Raw genomic sequence first — 18,756 nt, 5'->3', positions numbered from 1 at the left:
GTAGGCACCAGGTTTATCAGATGACATAGAGACTTTTTAAAAATGAAATTGCAATTTGTGAGGTGACGTTAAGGATTTATATCTCAACTAGGAATGAATGAGCTCAAAAAAGTAAATATCAAACAGTACTGAAAGATGGACTAACACATAGTTGGTTTTGGCCTTTTATAAAAAAATGCAGCTCTCCACCTCTATTCAGGATGTCAAAACTAATTTCCCTTTCCTCCACAGGCTGTCCAACACGCAGCTGCTGATAACCTTGTGGCCAGCTGCAATGAACACCTAAACATCAGACACCACACTTAACCCATTTATATAACGTCCGTTTTATTAAAGATGCTTTCATATTTGTTCAACAGTGGCATACTTCAGATTACACTTGATAATGGTAACACCAGTGGCAGTAATGCATGGCCTGGCTGCTTCCAATTGAAATTCTAATTTATGCTTCACTTGAATAAGATTAAGTCAGTCAAGATTAAAATCAGATGAATAACCCAGGAATATGCATTGGTCGGTCGATTTTTGTGTTGCAAAATTAAATCCACAATGACAACAGTACAACATTTCCATACTCTCCGTGATGTTATCCGTTTTCTCATGCCTCAGGATCGGGGTTACTCTGCATATGTGTATATATATGTATGGCACTTGACAACATGAAAACAAGAAATATCACAAATGAAAGAAATGGGCGCTTAGGTGTAACAAAAAAAATAATGGTGGCAGTTTTCCTCTAGCTAAACTAAAGTAGCTATCAATTAGGTTAAGGTCAGTGGTGCGAGCACAGGCATCCAAAACAGTGAGATTCCTCAGAGAAAGATATTTGAAATAAGAGATAAACTGTCAGAATGTGTAATGTATTGTAATGTCTGAAGAAGAGCCAGGCCCTTTCAACTACCAGAGATTGTGAGTCAGAGTTGTGATTGGAGGTACTGGGACGTCACTGAGACACCATCATGGCTCAGAGCCGATAGAAAGGTTCATTTGGCATCTTAGTGCAAGACTGAATGTCCATCCAGACATCAGAAGACAACTGCTATCAGTCACATTACATGACCAAAAGCATGAATACTACAGGCTACTCTTGGTCTGGGGCGGGTTTTCATTGGGCTACATCATCAGGTTCCAATTCAAAGACCACATGAACATTTGTTTACATGTTACTAGGAAATCGTACCCCGCCAGTGAAAATGCCAGATTGAATGTCTTGTGGCTGTGGAGGAGCTTTGTCAAGTCTGAGACTTCAAACTGATAACAGAAAGCCTGTGTTACAAATGGAGAGATATACAAATGGACTTTGCCAGGCAAGGGGAGCCACATACCATGTACATACAGGGGTTTGTATGATTATGAATTAACAACTTATAAATAGCCTTGGCATTAACATCTAAGTCGTCAGTGGGACTGTGGTATTCCTGAAAGTTAAAATATGTCTGACCTGGTGCTTGAGAATACTGAAGTGCCTAAAAAGGAAAACAAAGGCCCAAACAACAGGTACAGGGGTATTTCTTCTAAACGTAGCTTGTCAATGTGTTTCGACCTTTGGCACACACATGAACAGCGTTTTAGGTTGCTGAGAACAGACCTTATAGAAAAGTCAAGGGTGAAGTCAGGACGGGTTAAACTGATATTTTTGGAAACAATGACACAGACACCGACACCAACGTTTGCTTCCCAAATGTGTTATTAAGGACAGAGATTATTTCTGAAAGGTTGCTAAAACCCTCGTCTGAAAAGGGATGTTTGTTTTGAAAGCTTTTTTTCAAAAGTACCCGTGTACATGTGAACAAGCCAAATATAGACGACTCACATCAGCAATAAAACAATCGCTTAAGGTAACCCACACTGTATGCACATTGTCAATGCACAGTATTTTAAACAGTCACGCAACCAACTTTTCAATTATATAACCAATCGGATTTTGTCTGATGATGAGACACCCGAGGTGAGGACACCTCTGCTGCACAGATTCTGACCTTTTTCATTTAATCCGTCTATTCTGAGGGCCCCAGTTTTATAAAAGTGTATAGTGCATCATCGGAGTAGCTTTGTCAAGGGAAAGTTATTGCTCCAGAATAGAATACTATTTAAGATAAAAGTGTGCTTCCTACTTTTGTGTCAATAGTTTGTGTTTATCCTTCTCCTCTACATTACAATACCCCCATTCACAAAGGCAGGCCCTAATCCCCATCCAACACCATTGGGATGTGCTAAAACGCTGACTGCACACTTCATTAGTTCCAAACCAGAAGAGTGAAGGATGTTAAAACAAAAAAATAAATAATGCCCACGTAGGTGTTACGTATGGCTGGAAAGTCGGGGTGTTCACATACATGATGCTTTTTATAAACACTTTACACGATTCTTCATCAGTGCCTTCTTCACGTCAATTAGACAAATGTCTTATCCATCTTTGTCTCTCCATTAAAGACAATAAAAAATCACTCCCCTGCCAAACTCTATACCCTGATATTGATCATTACTTCCAGCAGCCTCCTCATGTACTCATGTATATTGAACAGGCAGTTACACATAAGCAGAGTCACTGGACTGAGTGCGCCCAAAGTTGGGCATACTCATCCTGGGCATGTCTTTGTTCCTGATCTCATAAATGGACTTCCTCCTGGCCTGCACTCCTCTCACAGCAGTTTTGATCTTCCTCCAGCCAAGGTGGTTGAGCTCTGCCAAGTTCAGCACCACACAAAGGCCACTGACTGCAAACATGAAGACCAGAAACACCGTCTTCTCTGTCGGCCTGGAAACGTAGCACTCCACATCTTTTATGCAAGGGTATCGATCACACTCATACACCACAGGGACATTGAATCCGTACAGGAAGTATTGACCCACCAGAAACCCTATCTCTAATGCATTTCTGAACACCACCTGGATGATGTAGAACCTGGAGATGCCCTCCTGCCTTCTCATTTTTGACTTTGTAGTTCGCATGACAGAGTTGCCGATGTCCTTGAACTCCAGGCAGTCGGACACTGCCTCCTTGTTGGAGTTTTCTGTGTTCTGTAGCACTCCATTCACAATGGTGTTCTTGATCTTCTTGCTGTCATCTCTCTTCATGAAGTCTTGGTCTCTATCCAGGGAGAGGTACACTGTGGAAAAACGCCGCTCCTTCTGCTTGGCAGACTGGTGCACGGAGTAGGTGATGAAGCAGAGGCTGGGGCAACACACCATGATGATCTGGAACACCCAGTACCTGATGTGGGAGATGGGAAAAGCCTTGTCGTAGCAGGCCTGGTTGCAGCCTGGCTGTAAGGTGTTGCACACGAACATGGACTGCTCGTCATTGTATACAGTCTCTCCGACTATCGCCACGATGAGAATCCGGAAGATCACCACCACAGTCAGTAAGATCCTGAGGAAAAATCCGCAACAGAAACATATTCACATTTCCACTGATTGTACTAGTTTAACCCACAAGCCTCAAGATTAGGCGCCCAAAATATAATTGTCACTGTTCTTGACCCAGTTTGAATATTCACATAATTTTTGTAAAAGGTAACCATTTGGAGTTCATTACAAAGTCAGAATTAGTCAAAATAATACTGTAACTAACATGTCACCAGCATTTTGTTTATGAATTAAATATATGCCCGTAGCTTCCTGGTGAGCGACAGTAATTAGTTATCGCTAGCTTGACCACAGAGCCCTTGACCCACCCCACCCCCCCATGTGTACATGTAATGCATGTTTGTATGCATGTCAGAACTACTATCCAGTCTAAAATATATCATTTTATTTGTTTCTCCACAAGCATCTGGCGACCCCTTGACATTAACTCTTGACCCCTGTGAGGGTCCCAGCAGGTTGAGTCCAGTGCATTACCAGATTACATGGCATAATGTATGTAGGGGCATGAATTTACTGTATGTGCATATATGGCCATCTGGCCATTGCATGTATTATACCTGTACATTTTTCATGTGAGACACGGACATCTGCCCTGGGAAAATGAAAAGTCTCTGTCCTTAGCAAAAGTCAATAAAACATTCACTAATACTTTATGAATCTGTTAGAAACCACTAACAACTCATTTTGAGCTTAAACATGTATCAATAATGAGCAATACTGATTTATTAACCATTCATAAAGCCACTGCCTATACACCCTTGACAAAGCGTGCTTTATTAGAAGGAGCTAATGTCTCCAGTGACAGACCATCAGCAGGTGCAGGAGGGTGGAGGATGGACTTTAGGTGGAGGGGGAGCAGACCCCGCAGGTCCTCTGTGGGAGCTGTCCAGTGCTGAAAGAACAGCATGGCCCCGCAGTTCACCTCTGATAGTCTACATGTCACCTGTCACACTGTGAATATTAATCTCTTGTCCTCAACGTTATCTTTGGATATGAAAACACTTTCACGTGTTTACAGTCTGAAGAAGCAAACGTGCTGTACTCTCGGCTGACACAGAGCTGAATCTTGAGCTGGACTCGAAAACTCTTCATCTTTTCAAAACGTGAACGACACACGATTCTTTTTTCTTTTTTCTCTTTTTACCAACTCTTACCTTCCGATCATAGTAGAGTGCTGCTGGACAGCCGCCTCCAACAGTCGCTCTAGTATGGTCCATTCCCCCATGATTGTTCATTCGGAGAGGACAAAAATCGGAGGATCTTGTTATTCCCTTTCTGTTAGTCCAAGAGCTCCGCAAATATCCAGTGACTGCATTAGTGTGTGTTTGTGTGTGTTGTCTCCCGCTGTGCAGCTCTGGTGAAAGCCGGAGCGCTCCCGTCCCTCCGTCCTCCAGGCGCTGATTGGTGGACAGCCGTCCTGAGCGCCTGTGCGCGGAGGGCGGGCTGTGTGCCTGAGCGCAGTGTGGAGCACGGTGTGCCGCTCAGCTCTAATCCCGCTTTAAGTAGACTTCTTTGCGTCACACGCACACCGGTTGATGTGTGGGAGTCAGAGTATCTTACCCATCCATCGACTGCCGCCCTCCGCCAGTGAAAGTGCTGCGCTGCAAGAAGTGACACACTCAACAAGTGACTTTAGCCCATATGCAGTGTATCCACACGATCTGATCAGCCTGTGGTTATCACTGGCCTGATGGCACAAGTATGGTGGTGATGATTATTAATAAACACTATAAGGACTTTCTTTTCCTTTTTAAAAAGTATTGATAATTCATTGATCGTCCTGTAACAACAACAACAACAACAACAACAGTAATAATAATAATAATAATGTTAACTATTTTTTATTGTAATTAATCATATAATATCATTATTATTATTATGTTGGTAGTAACAGTGATAGGAGAATAGGAGAAGAAGTAGTTGAAACACCAGTTGTACAAAAGATAATTAAACTCCCCCATAGCAATGGTACATTCCGGGGGATGGGCCATTGTCACCTGCAGTGCACCTAATCAGACCACCTGTTATCCCCTATACAGCTGATCTTCTCCCACACAGCCAGTCTTTGTCCCTCAGCATGGTGTGCGTACATGCTTACATAATGTCATGACTTGGTGTTCTTTGATGAGATGTTTACTGTAGGTTTGTACACATTATGGGAGCTGGTGTTGGGTTTGCTGATCACATATGTTGGGATGTTGGTTCACTGGGTGCTCGATTGGTTTAATGATAATTATGGTTGACTGTCACTTATGATGCACTTATGGTGGTGCCATTAATTTAACAAACAGGAGCCTCAGTAGCGTGTGGAGGAACCATACACAGCCACAACAGCCTGGCACCTCCTGCTCATGCTGGTCACCCGCCTAGATGCCAAATCGGATAAGCAAATGATTACATTTTGTTTATTGTCTTATGCAGTGTTCCAACTTTCCTGAAATTGGGGTTGAACTTTTCTTTTTGGTACTATTAGTTTGCTTGTATTTTCAAAATGTAAGTCTACTTTAGATAATAAAACCCCTGCCTTCAAAGATTTCTTGTAATTTATCCAGTCAGTCTGATGTCAGAGGTGAAGCATATTATTAGCTGACAGGGCATTCAACCAGCACTGACTTCAGTACGAGCACTAAAGTCTTTAATCAGAGAGATCACAGACTTTAAACAGTGTACTGCACTGCACCTACGCTTACAAAGTACATATACTTGCATGCAGTAGGCATACATTTGGGACATAACTTTGTCATAACATGAAATCTGTCTTGTTGTCATCTGTCTGTGTTCTCTCAGTGACCCAGTTGACGTGATGTATCTTCCACTGCCCAGAGGATTGTGATTCAGAACAGCCAGAAAAGCATGATGAGCTGCATACTGTAAATTGCAGCTGGGTACAGGAGGACATCCTGGTATTTTTGTGTGTAACGACAATGACACAGGTTAATGACAATTAAGTGTTTAAAAAAAGCTCTTTAAGCTAAGACTTTGTGGATTATTGTTCCCCCCTTGCTTTTGGCACACTTTGGGCTGACAGCGTGATCACTCTGCTGATCACACTCATGGTGCAGGTGACCTCATATTTTCAGGTCATAATTTAAAGTAGAGGTCCAAAAACATTGTTATTTTATTACTCTACTAGAAATAATCAGGCCATGATGAACTTAATAAGAAAATGATATCAGATGATAATTTGACAATGTGTGTGAAAATTTAGAAATTGAAATAGATTAAATAGAAATTCCAACTGAAAGCTTAAATTGTAAAGATGAAACTGAAAATAGCAATGGAAATAAGACAAGAAGACATCAGATATGGAATTAAAAATGAAACATGGAAAAGTTTAAATGTTGTTATTTTAATTTGCTTCTTTTTCCATTTTCCATCAGGCTTTTGGCATTTTATATTTTAAATTTGGCTTTTCAAGCTGTAAGTAAATGTGGGAGGGTTTGAAACAGCTGGGGTGCAGAGGCACTTATGGACAGCAATGGGAGCTGACTGCTTAAGAGCCTGCTGCAATGAAAATGGAGAAAACGGTAATGCTATGCGGTAATGTAACGCTAATGAAATTAAAGTTTACTATTTTATGCAGCAGTGTTTTGAACATCGCCAGAAACCAACGGACCAATAAAGACCTGGTTCAGCCAACTGAATGACTACAGCTGGTGTAGCTACACCAGTCCAATTAAACAATGGCCACGATTCATACAGATGTCTTTTGAAGATTTATTTGCTCCCTCTCTGTTTCAGCAGTGAAAACAGAGTGAAATCTACAACAAAAAATAAAAGACAAAGTTTCAACAATCACAAACAACTCCCCACTCTGTTAAAGTCTCTTAAGCTGGTGTCCAATGAGCAGTCCGGAACAGAAATGTGCTGAAGTAACATAAAATAACTTAAAATGCATCACTAATGTCCATGCAAGAACACATTAACAACATTATACATAAACATTAAACATGTAAATGAAAATGACCGTGTGCGCCTCTTGGACCACATGTAGAATATTGTCACTCTGGAGTCGTATGTTCCTCATTGGCAGCCATGTTGTTCTGACCCACAATGCTACTGACATGACTTCACCACATGACATCACATTTCCCACAATGCCCTCAACTAAACTGCAATCATTTTATGTTCTGCAGTAAAAACCTTACATAAAGGACAAAACATGTTTCAAACAAACATTTTTAAGTACCCTTTAGACACATTTCTTATCAACCTTTGAACAACTTATTTATTACATTTTGAATCCAATTTTAACAACTTTACAGCTGTTGTTTGCCACTGCCTTTCACTGAAGCAATTTCAAGGCTTTGAACTGCACTGTGACTTTTATTCTTTAGTCTTGTCTCTTTTAAACCTATTTTAGCTTACTTCCCTATTTCTTAGCTTGTTTTAATGTTTTGTTTCTCGATGTCTTCCTACTTGTTTTTAATGTATTTTAAATGCAATTTTGAATTTCTTTTAATGCCATTTTTATGCCCCTGTAAAGCACTTTGTGTTGCCTTGTGTCTGAATTGTGCTATACAAATAAAAGTGCCTTGCCTTATGAACTTGCCTTATGAATGATTATGCATTTATGACTGATACATACACAATAAACACATCAATGAAACTGTCTCTGAGACAGTTACAGCTGGTCCTATTCCTGCCCAGATAGAGATTTTAAGGGCACCTGTGTTCTGGCTACCAGATCTGAACCACCTAAAATAAAACACATAGAAGATGCCTTCCACACGTGGGTATGACAGATGCTACATAACAACAGTGGTGGTGCAGTTAATAAAATGACATGTTTATTAGTTGTGTTTGTGTGAACATCAACTAAAGCTTTAGTTTGCAGAACATTAACACAGTGAGAGCAAAGTGCCAGCCGGCCCGGTCCACCAAGTCTTGTCTGCTGGAAGACATGAATGCATGAGCTGTCTCTCACAGTGGGAGCACGCCTGAAAGAAATCACAGGGGGTTCAGGAAACACTTGACTCAAAATGGTGTCATTCTCAATGATGGCCCAGTTTCATTATACAGTTTGACAGTTCAGCATGTGTACTGTGTGTGGTTACAAAAAAGGACAGGACCGATGTAGAGGCTTATGTCTGCTGTGTTTTTGAAGAAGAGTATCCCGCTCAACTGACTGTGCTCTGTCTGTTTACCACCCTCGGTTTGTAAGCTCTCTCGGACATGGCCTCAGCCTGTTTACTGTACATTTCTCAAGATTATTAAAGGGAAAAAACTAGACTACGTTTACTGTACAATAATTAAAGGGAAAGTCAGCTCTAACTGCATTACAGTGTTGATCATTTTCTCATATTTCAACTGTAATAAAAATTAATCCTTAACAGGTTTGTGGGGAAAAAAAAGTTGGCAGCCCTGTAGACGTTTTTGACGTCAAACTGTTATTTTTTCACATTCTGTTGATACAGAACATTTTGAACTAAATGCTTACACGTAGGTCCTTTTAAACTGAGTGTTTCCCTATAAAGTTCAGAGCACCCTGCAGGATATGTGAGCTTGTGTTTTTAAAAGATTCACAGCAGCCACAGACAGATGCATTTTTTCACAAAGATATAAATAATGGATGTTCTTTTTCAGTGAACAGAGCTGCAAAATTTATGAGCCATTTTAACATTGGTGTTTCACCCTTTAAGAATTTTGTTGCCGAACAACAACATGCTCAACACTAAATATTTTAAGGTATTTTGCAATATAGATCCCATATCTGAACACTTTGTAACAATATTGCAAATTTCTCTCTATCAAACTCTCATGATGGTTGTTTTTTCTACAGGGATTTTGAAACATGTTTGCTGAATATTTGAGATTGCCATTGTTGTTTGTTATTCAGCTGAGTGCCAGCAAGGCCTTTTTTCTATCTACCACAGCAGGGAGAGAAGGCCGTGATGGGGATCCTAAGTGACTCTTATGCCTTGATTCCACCGGTATCGTCTCTGTTAGCTGGCTAGTTAGCTGCAGTGCAGTTTTGTTCTGTCCTACACACGGCTTCATATCCCACTGAAAGAACACTGACACTGAAGCTTCATACCCGCCTGACATTGTTGAATTGCCCATATTGTTTATTTCGTAAATGTTCCTTGATTTCCGTGTGCTAGTGGGCTACGTAGTAAAATGATTTCTTCTTTTTGTTGGTTTAAAGTGTGTGTGTATTTGAATTTGGTTTTCTGGTTTTTAGTTTTTTGATTCTGAAAACAAAAAATAGAAGAACGGCTTTGTTTTTTTACTTTTTTAGTTTTTGATTTTAAACAAAAAAACAAGAAAACCATGTTTCTGTTATTTCCTCATTGATTTAAACAGGAAATCGAATGAGACAAAGGTACACGGACCGCCTCCCCTCATGCATCCTGGTTGCTCTTTGTTCAACCTGGTGTATTATACACAGCCTCTTACACTGGCCCTGTGCTGGCCCTGTACAGTGGTGGTTCCTGTCACACCATCCAACAAAGTCCTCAACAAGGTCTCTGTTCTGGTCTTCCTCACTGTCTGTGATACAGCCAACAATGGAGGAGTCATCTGAGAACTTCTGCAAGTGGCATGTTCCCCAGTTGAAGCAGAAGTCAGAGGTGTAGAGGGTGAACAGAAACGCTGACAGTACAGTTCCCTGGGTGTGCCGGTGTTGCCCATCACCACGTCAGACAAGCAGCCTAGCATCCTGACATACTGCAGCCTGTCTGTCAGGTAGCCAGTAATCCATGCCTTGAGGTTCTGGTCCACCCGCTTCACTGAGAGCATCTCAGCCAGCCGGAGTGGCTGGACAAAGGTGTCAAAAGCATGAGAAAAGTAAAAAAACATAATCCTCACAGTGCTTTGTGGCTTCTCCAGGTGTATGTGAGCTCTGTGAAGTATTGGATTAACAGAAAATTTGACCTGAAAATGAAAAGTCTGACTGGCACTGGAGACCCTGAATTACAGCCAGGCGGGAGCAACTCAAATCCGAGTGCAGTGGGTGCGAGGTATACGCAGATATGTTTAGCCTTCTGATGTACTGAACTGTTAAAAATACTGGACCAAGCACCAGAAACAGCTGTAACCTCAGGTGATCGTTCAAAGGAACAAGTGTGAAGTCACAATGTTGACATTCTGACAAAGACGTCTCTGTACTGTGTTGCAGAGGTGTTTACTGAAGTTAGCATGCTAACCAGCTAGCCCCAGCCCGTACTGTCTCATAATACCACTTTGTAACTCAAGAGGATTGTCTGACAGCCCCTGCAGTTTCAGCTAGGAGATAGCAAGTTTAACTCTAGGGCTGCTGACTCCACAGCTAACTGAGCCATGAGCCAACTGAGCCAGTAGCAAGGTACAGCCAAGTAAGCAGCAGTGGTTACTGTGGTGATATGCTGCCCACAATACTTTTGGGGCTGCCTATGAATTCTGCTCATATTCTACAAATTACACCTTTAAGAGGAAAGGATGTCTCATTCATGTCTATGCATTTCTAGATTTTGCTTTCCTCACCTTCATCTCCTCTCACCTGTTGAGTGAGAGGGGCACAGATATTATATATACAGCATATATGATATATAGACTATACCATATACATACACATGTATGCATGCATACTTACCATGCATAACAATCCAGTTCATGTATATTTTCATGGCACTATTTGTATTGTTTCATATACAGAAGAATTTGCCTTGTGCATTTGGCTTGTGTACACTAGTCCATGCCCGTTCAAAACATGCTTTTGGTCACAGATGATCTGGTAATGTGAGGGTTTACAGATCCAGTGCTTTGTCGTCTTTGTTTTTAGCTGTATGTCCTATCTTCCTGTGAATCTTTCTTGTGAACTGTGCGTAACATTGTGTGATAGGTTTGTGTCTACATGCACTACCGCAGCTAATTCTGATTCTGACCAGCTGTGTCCCATCTGACGTGCCTCAGACACTGACCTGGCACTGCATGCAAAGTGTTCATAAGCTCATAAGCAAAGTGTCAAATTGCTGGACATGTTGAAAAAACAACAACAGCTTTAATATATAGCTACCCATAGGAGGTGGTGACATGACTGCCACAGTTAAAACCAAAAGTGGACCAACTGAGACCTGCTGAGAAGTGCACTTCACTTGAACTCACACCGCTGCCCACCGATGGTTGAGTGACATTTTTACTGAGCTCATAATAAAAACATAAGGCTGCATTCTCCCGAACATTCTGAGCTTATTTTAGAAGCATCTTGTAGGCTAGCACAACTAATGGCTAACTGGTACTGGAGCCAAAGACCTGAGTGCTGCTCGGCAGTCGGCACAGAAAGCTCAGTCAACACAGGAAATAAATAGATGCATCTGTGTGGATGATACAGAAAGCCTTCGTCCCTAAACCTGCAGCACTATTATACTTCAGAGAGACTCAAAGCAATGAGAGTAAAAGCCAGTAAATGAAGCATAGAATTAGTTAAGTGCTTATATTGGCTGATTGGCATCAGGTGTTTGTAGTATGCTTGAAAATGATTGGCTCATTCACCAGTAATGTCCAATCATATTCATGTAGATGTACAGCGCAGACATGTGACACTTCTCACTGTTACTCTGCCGATTACCCTCAACCTACAACCTCCCCCTTCTGTATTTTTTGTCATTTTATTCATTTTACCAAGATACATGTTGTTTGTGTTTATCAGGGGGATATGCTTTCTCATTGTAATCCCCATCGCTGCTCAGATTCTTTCAGAGCAGTGCTGCCAAATCTAAGCATTTGCTGTGAACAGATCTGTCATGTAAGTATCTCTGGCTTAAATACAAGTTAATAACTAACTTTTCAGGTATCCCCTGAAAACAGAATTGCATGGCTTACATATAAGCCTGCTCACCTGCTGGAAATTCTCCGTGTTGAGGTAGAGAGAAAAAGAGTTGCTAATTCTCTGAACAATTACAAGCTCAACGTGATGTATCAGATCTCTTTAATACATGCACCATGGAGAGAAGACCCACAGTTTTCTTTGCAGTCTTCCATTTTGTCTTGAGAGTCACTGTAATCATAAATGTCTGTCGTTTAAACATGCTTTTGCACAGCAGTAGTAAATCAATGGGTAGCAGCCACATGTCAGTCACATGACTGCTGAGGATATGGAGAAGGATGGTATCATTCAGTGTGAAGACCATAGATCTGGGTGACCTCTGATTTTAGGCTACTTTAATTTACTTTAGCCGGGCTCATTTAACTGGTTACTAGCTTTTCACAGTCCGGACCAACACTGCTGAGAAGAATGCAGGATGACACCTAGGTAACGTTGCATAAACATTTCTCTTCTGTGACACTTCACTGCTGACAGAAACAACTCAACTACCTGTAACAGCACTGTTTTGTGACTCTGTCCATGTGCTAGTTCTTTTGTAACACTGCCTCACTTCCCACAACAAACGTGCTAGATGTCACCACACAGGTTACCCCAGCACTGCTGGGGGAGGCTCAGCCAGTGACACGTAGGTCAGAGCAACACAATCACCCACATCAATGCCTCATCATACAGCCTCATATTGCATTGAGAATGATCAGTCTGTCTGTCTGTTGTTAGTTAGTTAGTTAGTTAGTTAGTTAGTTTCTTTGTGTCCCCCTGCCATAACTGAGAGTTGTTGAACAATCTAATGGCCAGGGGGGACCAAAGAGTTTCTAAGTCTGTCAGTGGAGCAGGACTGGGGCGGCAGTCTTCCACTGAACACGCTCCTCTGCCTGGTGGAGGTGCTGTGCAGAGGGTGGTGGGTGTTGCAGTTCATCCAGGGTCCTTCTCTCTCCCACTGTCACCACTGAGTCCAGGTCTGTGTCCACCACAGAGCCAGCCCTCCTCACCAGTCAGTCCAGTCGTGCTGTGTCCCTCTTCTTGCTGCTTCCTCCCCAGCACACCACAGCGTCGAAAAGGACACTTGCCATCACAGACCTTATTGGGAAGTACAGACGGCTCTGCCCCTTCCTGTGCAGAACGTTGATGTTTGCTGACGTCCAGCTGTAATCCCAGATATGTGTACGTCCGGACCAACTCCACCCCCTCGATAACCCACGGTGTCCTCCACACCCACCTTCAACTGGTATGCGAACTGCAGTTGATCCTTCGCGTGGTGGACTTGGATATAATAGGATGTAATAGGTTTAGCGCTGATCTGGACACTGCAAAACCATTAGGATTTCAGGATTTGGCGATGTCGCTATAGATGGCACCTATTGTCTCCAAGTGTTGGGTAACGTTACTTTTAAAAGTGCTATATCGTAGGAATTTGGACTTGTTTCAGTTTCTTGAAGATGTTTCACCTCTCATCCAAGAGGCTTCTTCACTTCTAACTAACTGGAGGGGAGCTGCAGGCTTTTAAACTCTGTGTGGGAGTGTCCTTACAGAGTAGTTAAGGACACGTGTGAGCTCTGAGTTTCAGAGTTGTTAGGGCCACTTGTGGGTTGTTCATGCAGGGCTGGTTTTTGCTATGGGCAATGTGGGCGACCGCCTAGGGCGCAATCTATGTGAGGGTGCACGAGTGCCCTCAAAAAAAAAAAAAAAAAAAAGACAAAACAAAACTCGCCAGTTTTCTAGACTACCGCTCATTTCCATGTCAAGTTAGTGGAGTGGGTGCTGGGGCCTCATTGTCACGTCAACTTGCTGCTGAGAGTCACACAGGTTGTGTGTGTCAGCAGAGGCGAGGGGGAGGGGGAGAGGGATAGACTGATGATCCCAGGCCACACAACACAAACTGCTTCAAATAAATTGTATTTCATTCCTAAAATTAATATAGACCCATATACCTACATGTAATTAACTGGGTTATGTGAAAAATGTAAAAAAAAATAAATAAAAAATCTGTGCATGCATCTACGTGAATTTGTTTACATCACGTGACTCCGGTTGTTTGACGGGCGAACGGACGGGGTTGGCAAAAGGTAATGATGTCTTCATCTTCATCTTCATCATGGATCAAAGTAAAAGAGCAAAGAAGCCATCAGGTGCCCAGTTCAGAAAAAGAAGAAAAGAAGAAGAGAAACGGGCAAAAGATAAAGGTATGCAGATTTCTATGAGTGACGTGAGTGACAGTAGCCTATAGGCTATTTATTAGCCTCTTGCTAATATGTTGCTACTTAGCCAAAGAAGGTTTTTAGTTTTGCTGATCTAGCAACTATTAGAATTGAGGCATCATGTCATGCAACTAATTTCACCCATAGGCAACCTAGGTTAGTTTGTGTTTGCAACACAACAAGTGCAAATTCACACAGACGTCCTGACTGTGGAGTTTTTAATGCTATACGCTATATGCTAACTTAAATAACTTCTAATATACATTGACATGGCATTTTGTAAGCTACATGTGATAAAGCTTTTTGAATAGTTTGTAGTGTGTTATGCTTAGTTGATAGGATGTTAACAAATGTTAATCAAATGTGCATTATGGTCATTTTAATTGGGTAACTGATGCATGTGTGATGTAAGTGTGATCTAACTTACATATTGTATCTTAATTGTAAATTCAGGGGCACTTCTGATATATTTTGGAGCTGGAGCACCCACTGGCCAAAATGAGGAGTCAGATACTTCCACAGCAGCCCCAGACATGGTCCTGGAGTCTGATGAGGAGCCATCTACCTCTGCAGCCACACAGGCCTCTTCAGGGATGGTCCTGGAGCCATCTACCTCCTCAGCCACATGTTCCTTGCAGGACTCCTCAGGTGTGTGTGTGTGTGTGTGTGTGTGTGTGTGTGTGTGTGTGTGTGTGTGTGTGTATGTGTGTGTGTGCATGAGTGTGTGTGTGGGGGGGGTGTATGTGTGTGTTTTTGCATAATTTTTTACTTTTGGAAACGCTATAAATGCTGTGAATAACATGTATACTAATGACAATACAATATTTTTTAGCTTTCTTCAGGGATTTTTCAAGCATGGTTATTAGATCCTGTGATGAAGGATTTGTGCAATTTACATTGGTGTTTATAGTCAAGGGATGGTTCGCCCAGGTTGTAAATCTAGCCAGGACCACCCCTGCGTTCATGTGGTCTCGGTGAATGGTTGTTAAGCTGTCTGGGGAGGAAACAACGACCATTCACACCTGGGCTCACCTAGCCCTAGCAACCCACCTGCGCACTGACACAGCTGTAGGTTTACCTTCAGCTGGCACGCAGCCACCTGCTGAGCAGCAGGAGACAAACAGAATCAGTGACATGCTTCAGCGATTATATTTTATTTTTGTGGAGACAAAAGGAAAGGACAAGACAACAATTTTTCCAGTAACGGATTACTTTTAGGAAAAAGTAACGGATTACTCGAATTTGCAGAACTAACGCGTTATGTTACTCGTTACAACAACAAAGTAATCCGAGCACTCTCACGGATTACTTTGTAACAAGTTACCCCAACACTGTTTGAGTCAAGTTAAAAAAAAGCTAGATCCTGCACATCCCATAATGTAACTCTTTATTATCTTGTGTCTGTCTGTTAAATGCTCTCATCTGTCAGACTCCATGCCCTCATATTTAAGACGTAGAAGTGCGGCAGGCTTTCCGACAGATATTTGATGTCTCTGATGACATGATCAGGATTTTTTTCTTAGACTTGACAAAGCCACAGAAGACATGCTGAGTAGTCCTCTCCACGACAGTAGAACTGATTATTTAACCACCTTAGAAAACATAAATAGATGATGGTGAAAACGTTTGAAAACTGAAGCAAAACTAAATTCTTTCTCTTTTCAAAGCGCTGCCTTTCAGAGATATGGTAATTAGAGCTATAAATATTTCTCAAGACTTTTCTGGCCTTTTCTTCAAGCCCGTCATAAACAGGCCTTCTCTTGTCATTATGGTTGTGCAGTCTTATTCTCCTGTTTATTAATATGACTGCAGTAGTTCGATAAGAGCTATATTTAGTAAGTTATGTAATCAACCAGGCACTAAAATAGGCGAGACAACATCTCTGTTGCTTTATTATACTCAGTGACTGAGATTGAAGATTCAAGTTCTGTCTTCTCTGCATTCAAAGTGGGCAAAGAAACAGAAACACACTAGTTAGAAGAAGCACACTCATATCATGATTGAGAGCAGGCTGTATTTGAGCACAGCTGCAGGACCTTTAGGCAGATGGACTCTGGTGTTTATTTCCCTACTGCACATTATGAATCCCACACAGTGAGTGACGAGCGTGGTGTACATCCATGGCTGTCTAACCCAATCAAAGAAAGAGGTACACAGGTCAGGGGGGGTGCTCCCAGGATTAGATCTTGTGTGTACATACACCAAAGCAGTGTCACAGATTAAATTACCCTGTAATCATGCGCTGACCTATAAAATCTGCAGTTGTGATGAGTCTGGGAGCAGCCCGGCTCAGACTCACAGCCAGGGAAAAAAAACCTTGCTGAGGTAAGAAACGCAAACAGATTCAAATAGTTTACAGTCTGAGGCTCAGTGAGAGTGTGATGCTGAACTGAGGCTACCAGTTAAATGTTAGAGAGCTCCCGTCAGGATCAAACTTCATATTTTTGAAGACAGATTTTCATTCAGATGTTCATACAGTAATGACCAGAATTAATCTGCTCAATCCTCATATCACTGTGGTGTCACAGCAGGGAGCGATACAATTACAGACAGAGCAGTCAGACAGCATACAGCCTCTGTTCTGTCAAAGGGTTTGGACTGAGGATCAGCTACAGGGTTCAAAGCTGACCGTTCTTTAAAATAAAAAGAACACGTTCTCACTCTGTCATATTTCAACAATCAAGACTCACTGGGTAAATCCAACAGCAGGAAAATGGTGCCACCTTGTGGTAAATCTGCAAAACCACAGAACACCTAATAGAGAGCTTGTATCTCCTTTAAAAACAGAAGGAAAACTGTACAATCCAGCATACTGTCTCCACAGTCATGATGCTGCCACTGCTCAATCACTGGTGCCATTAGATCCATTACACAAGACAGCTATACTCACCACTGTAAGTTATATGGAAAAGTTGGATGGTCAACATTTGCAATCTAGAAGGCATCAGCATACCTGTGATTTTTTTTTCATATATAATTTCTTGTACACAGAGAATAAATGCTGTGCCCTCATCTAAGATTACTGTCGTAGCAGGTTGTTGGGCACAGGTGCTCTGGTAATGTGAGGGGTTTACAGATCCAGTCTGCAGCCTCCTGAGCTGCTCACAGAGTCATGCCCATAAAGTGCAACATGTTTGCTTGTTGTGTCCCGGCTCTAAATGGCAAAGAGAGAGGCCTCCTGGAGCAGCTGACAGTGCCGCCAAGCAACAGCAAACATTCTATTCCTTGAGGCTAACGTTAGCTAGCATGCTACTTTTGACAGAAACTTAAAATCTCATCTCCAGTTCTCGCTGAAGGACAAAAAATCGTACTACTTGTTCCACTTGTACATCAAGTTGTTGCAAGCTGTCTGCTTTAAGATCTCGTAATGTGGTGGATTGCTCCCTCTGGTACGATCACCTTGTCTGTACGGGGTGATGTGCCATTACTTAAAAAACATTTGTACTGTGTGTTCATTTAAGATTAGAAAGAAGAAAATCTGTGAGCTTTTTATGTGTGTGACATGACCCGAGTTCAAAATTGGTTAAGATTTTAAAAGATCTGTAGTGAGAGACCAGCTTCAGTCTTCAGAGCCATGGAGCCAGAGCCACACCTCGGCTGTGTATTCAGTTTTTTTCTCACTGCAACTTACGCCTGCTTACACCTCCATTTGCCCCTCCTGACAATCAGGAGAAATCTGGGCAGAGAGCTTGGTCAGTCCTGAAGGTCGGTCTGGTAATATGAGGGGTGTGAACCACATTTGACACTGCACTTCCTTGGGTCCTCAGCAACAAACTTGTCAAGTGTGAAGTAGATCTGATGAATGGTTCATGACATGCGGAAAAACTTACAGACAGAGATTCCTTGCTTTACAGTTAGAGTAACTAGAACTCCATCTCTTCTGCACAAATGCTTCTGATGCTCAGATATTATAAAACTGAATTTGGTCCCTAATAACAAATTATTCAATTAAAATGTATCAGTGGAGATGAAGGCAAGTGTCCCTCACACCTACAATAGTTTTTAATTAAGGCTTTAAAGGAGCACTCTGTAGTTTTAGGGAAGAAATTCAAACTCAGAATTTTGATATTTACAATATAATAATATTAATAATAATAAAGGTCCCAGAACACTGTTTGAAGCTAGAGAGGTGGCAGGGTCCGCCACATATAAACAAAGTAAAACAGTATAAATTGTGTTGTCCTTTAAGGTCAGTTTGTTTATTCAGTTTATACAGTCATGAAGACAAAGAGAGTTTGTAGCTCTCTCTCTCTCTCTCGCCCTCTCTCTCTCTCTCTTTCTCTCTCACCAGGTGCACAGTTTTACACAAGCATTGTCTCTTTCCTTAAATGTGCTGTCATATCTGAATAAAATTGTCTGAATGACAAAAAGAAATCACTTCAACCC

At 41.8% G+C, this 18,756-nt stretch overlaps 1 protein-coding gene across 1 annotated transcript; it reads right to left on the bottom strand.

The window, feature by feature from the left end:
- Positions 1 to 2,529: 2,529 nt before the first annotated feature.
- LOC141018320 (gap junction delta-2 protein-like) lies at positions 2,530 to 4,594 on the bottom strand. The gene is made up of 2 exons (XM_073493253.1): positions 4,524 to 4,594; positions 2,530 to 3,373 (listed from the first exon to the last, which is right to left on the bottom strand). Exons 1-2 carry the CDS (start codon positions 4,592 to 4,594, stop codon positions 2,530 to 2,532), a joined length of 915 nt encoding a protein of 304 aa, XP_073349354.1.
- Between the last annotated feature and the right edge of the window lie 14,162 nt (positions 4,595 to 18,756).

Source organism: Pagrus major, chromosome 22 (genome assembly GCF_040436345.1).
Source record: "Pagrus major chromosome 22, Pma_NU_1.0".
In the NCBI taxonomy this organism is placed as follows: domain Eukaryota; kingdom Metazoa; phylum Chordata; class Actinopteri; order Spariformes; family Sparidae; genus Pagrus; species Pagrus major.
Note: the sequence above shows the minus strand (reverse complement) of the source record. Positions and strands in the feature narration are given on the sequence as shown.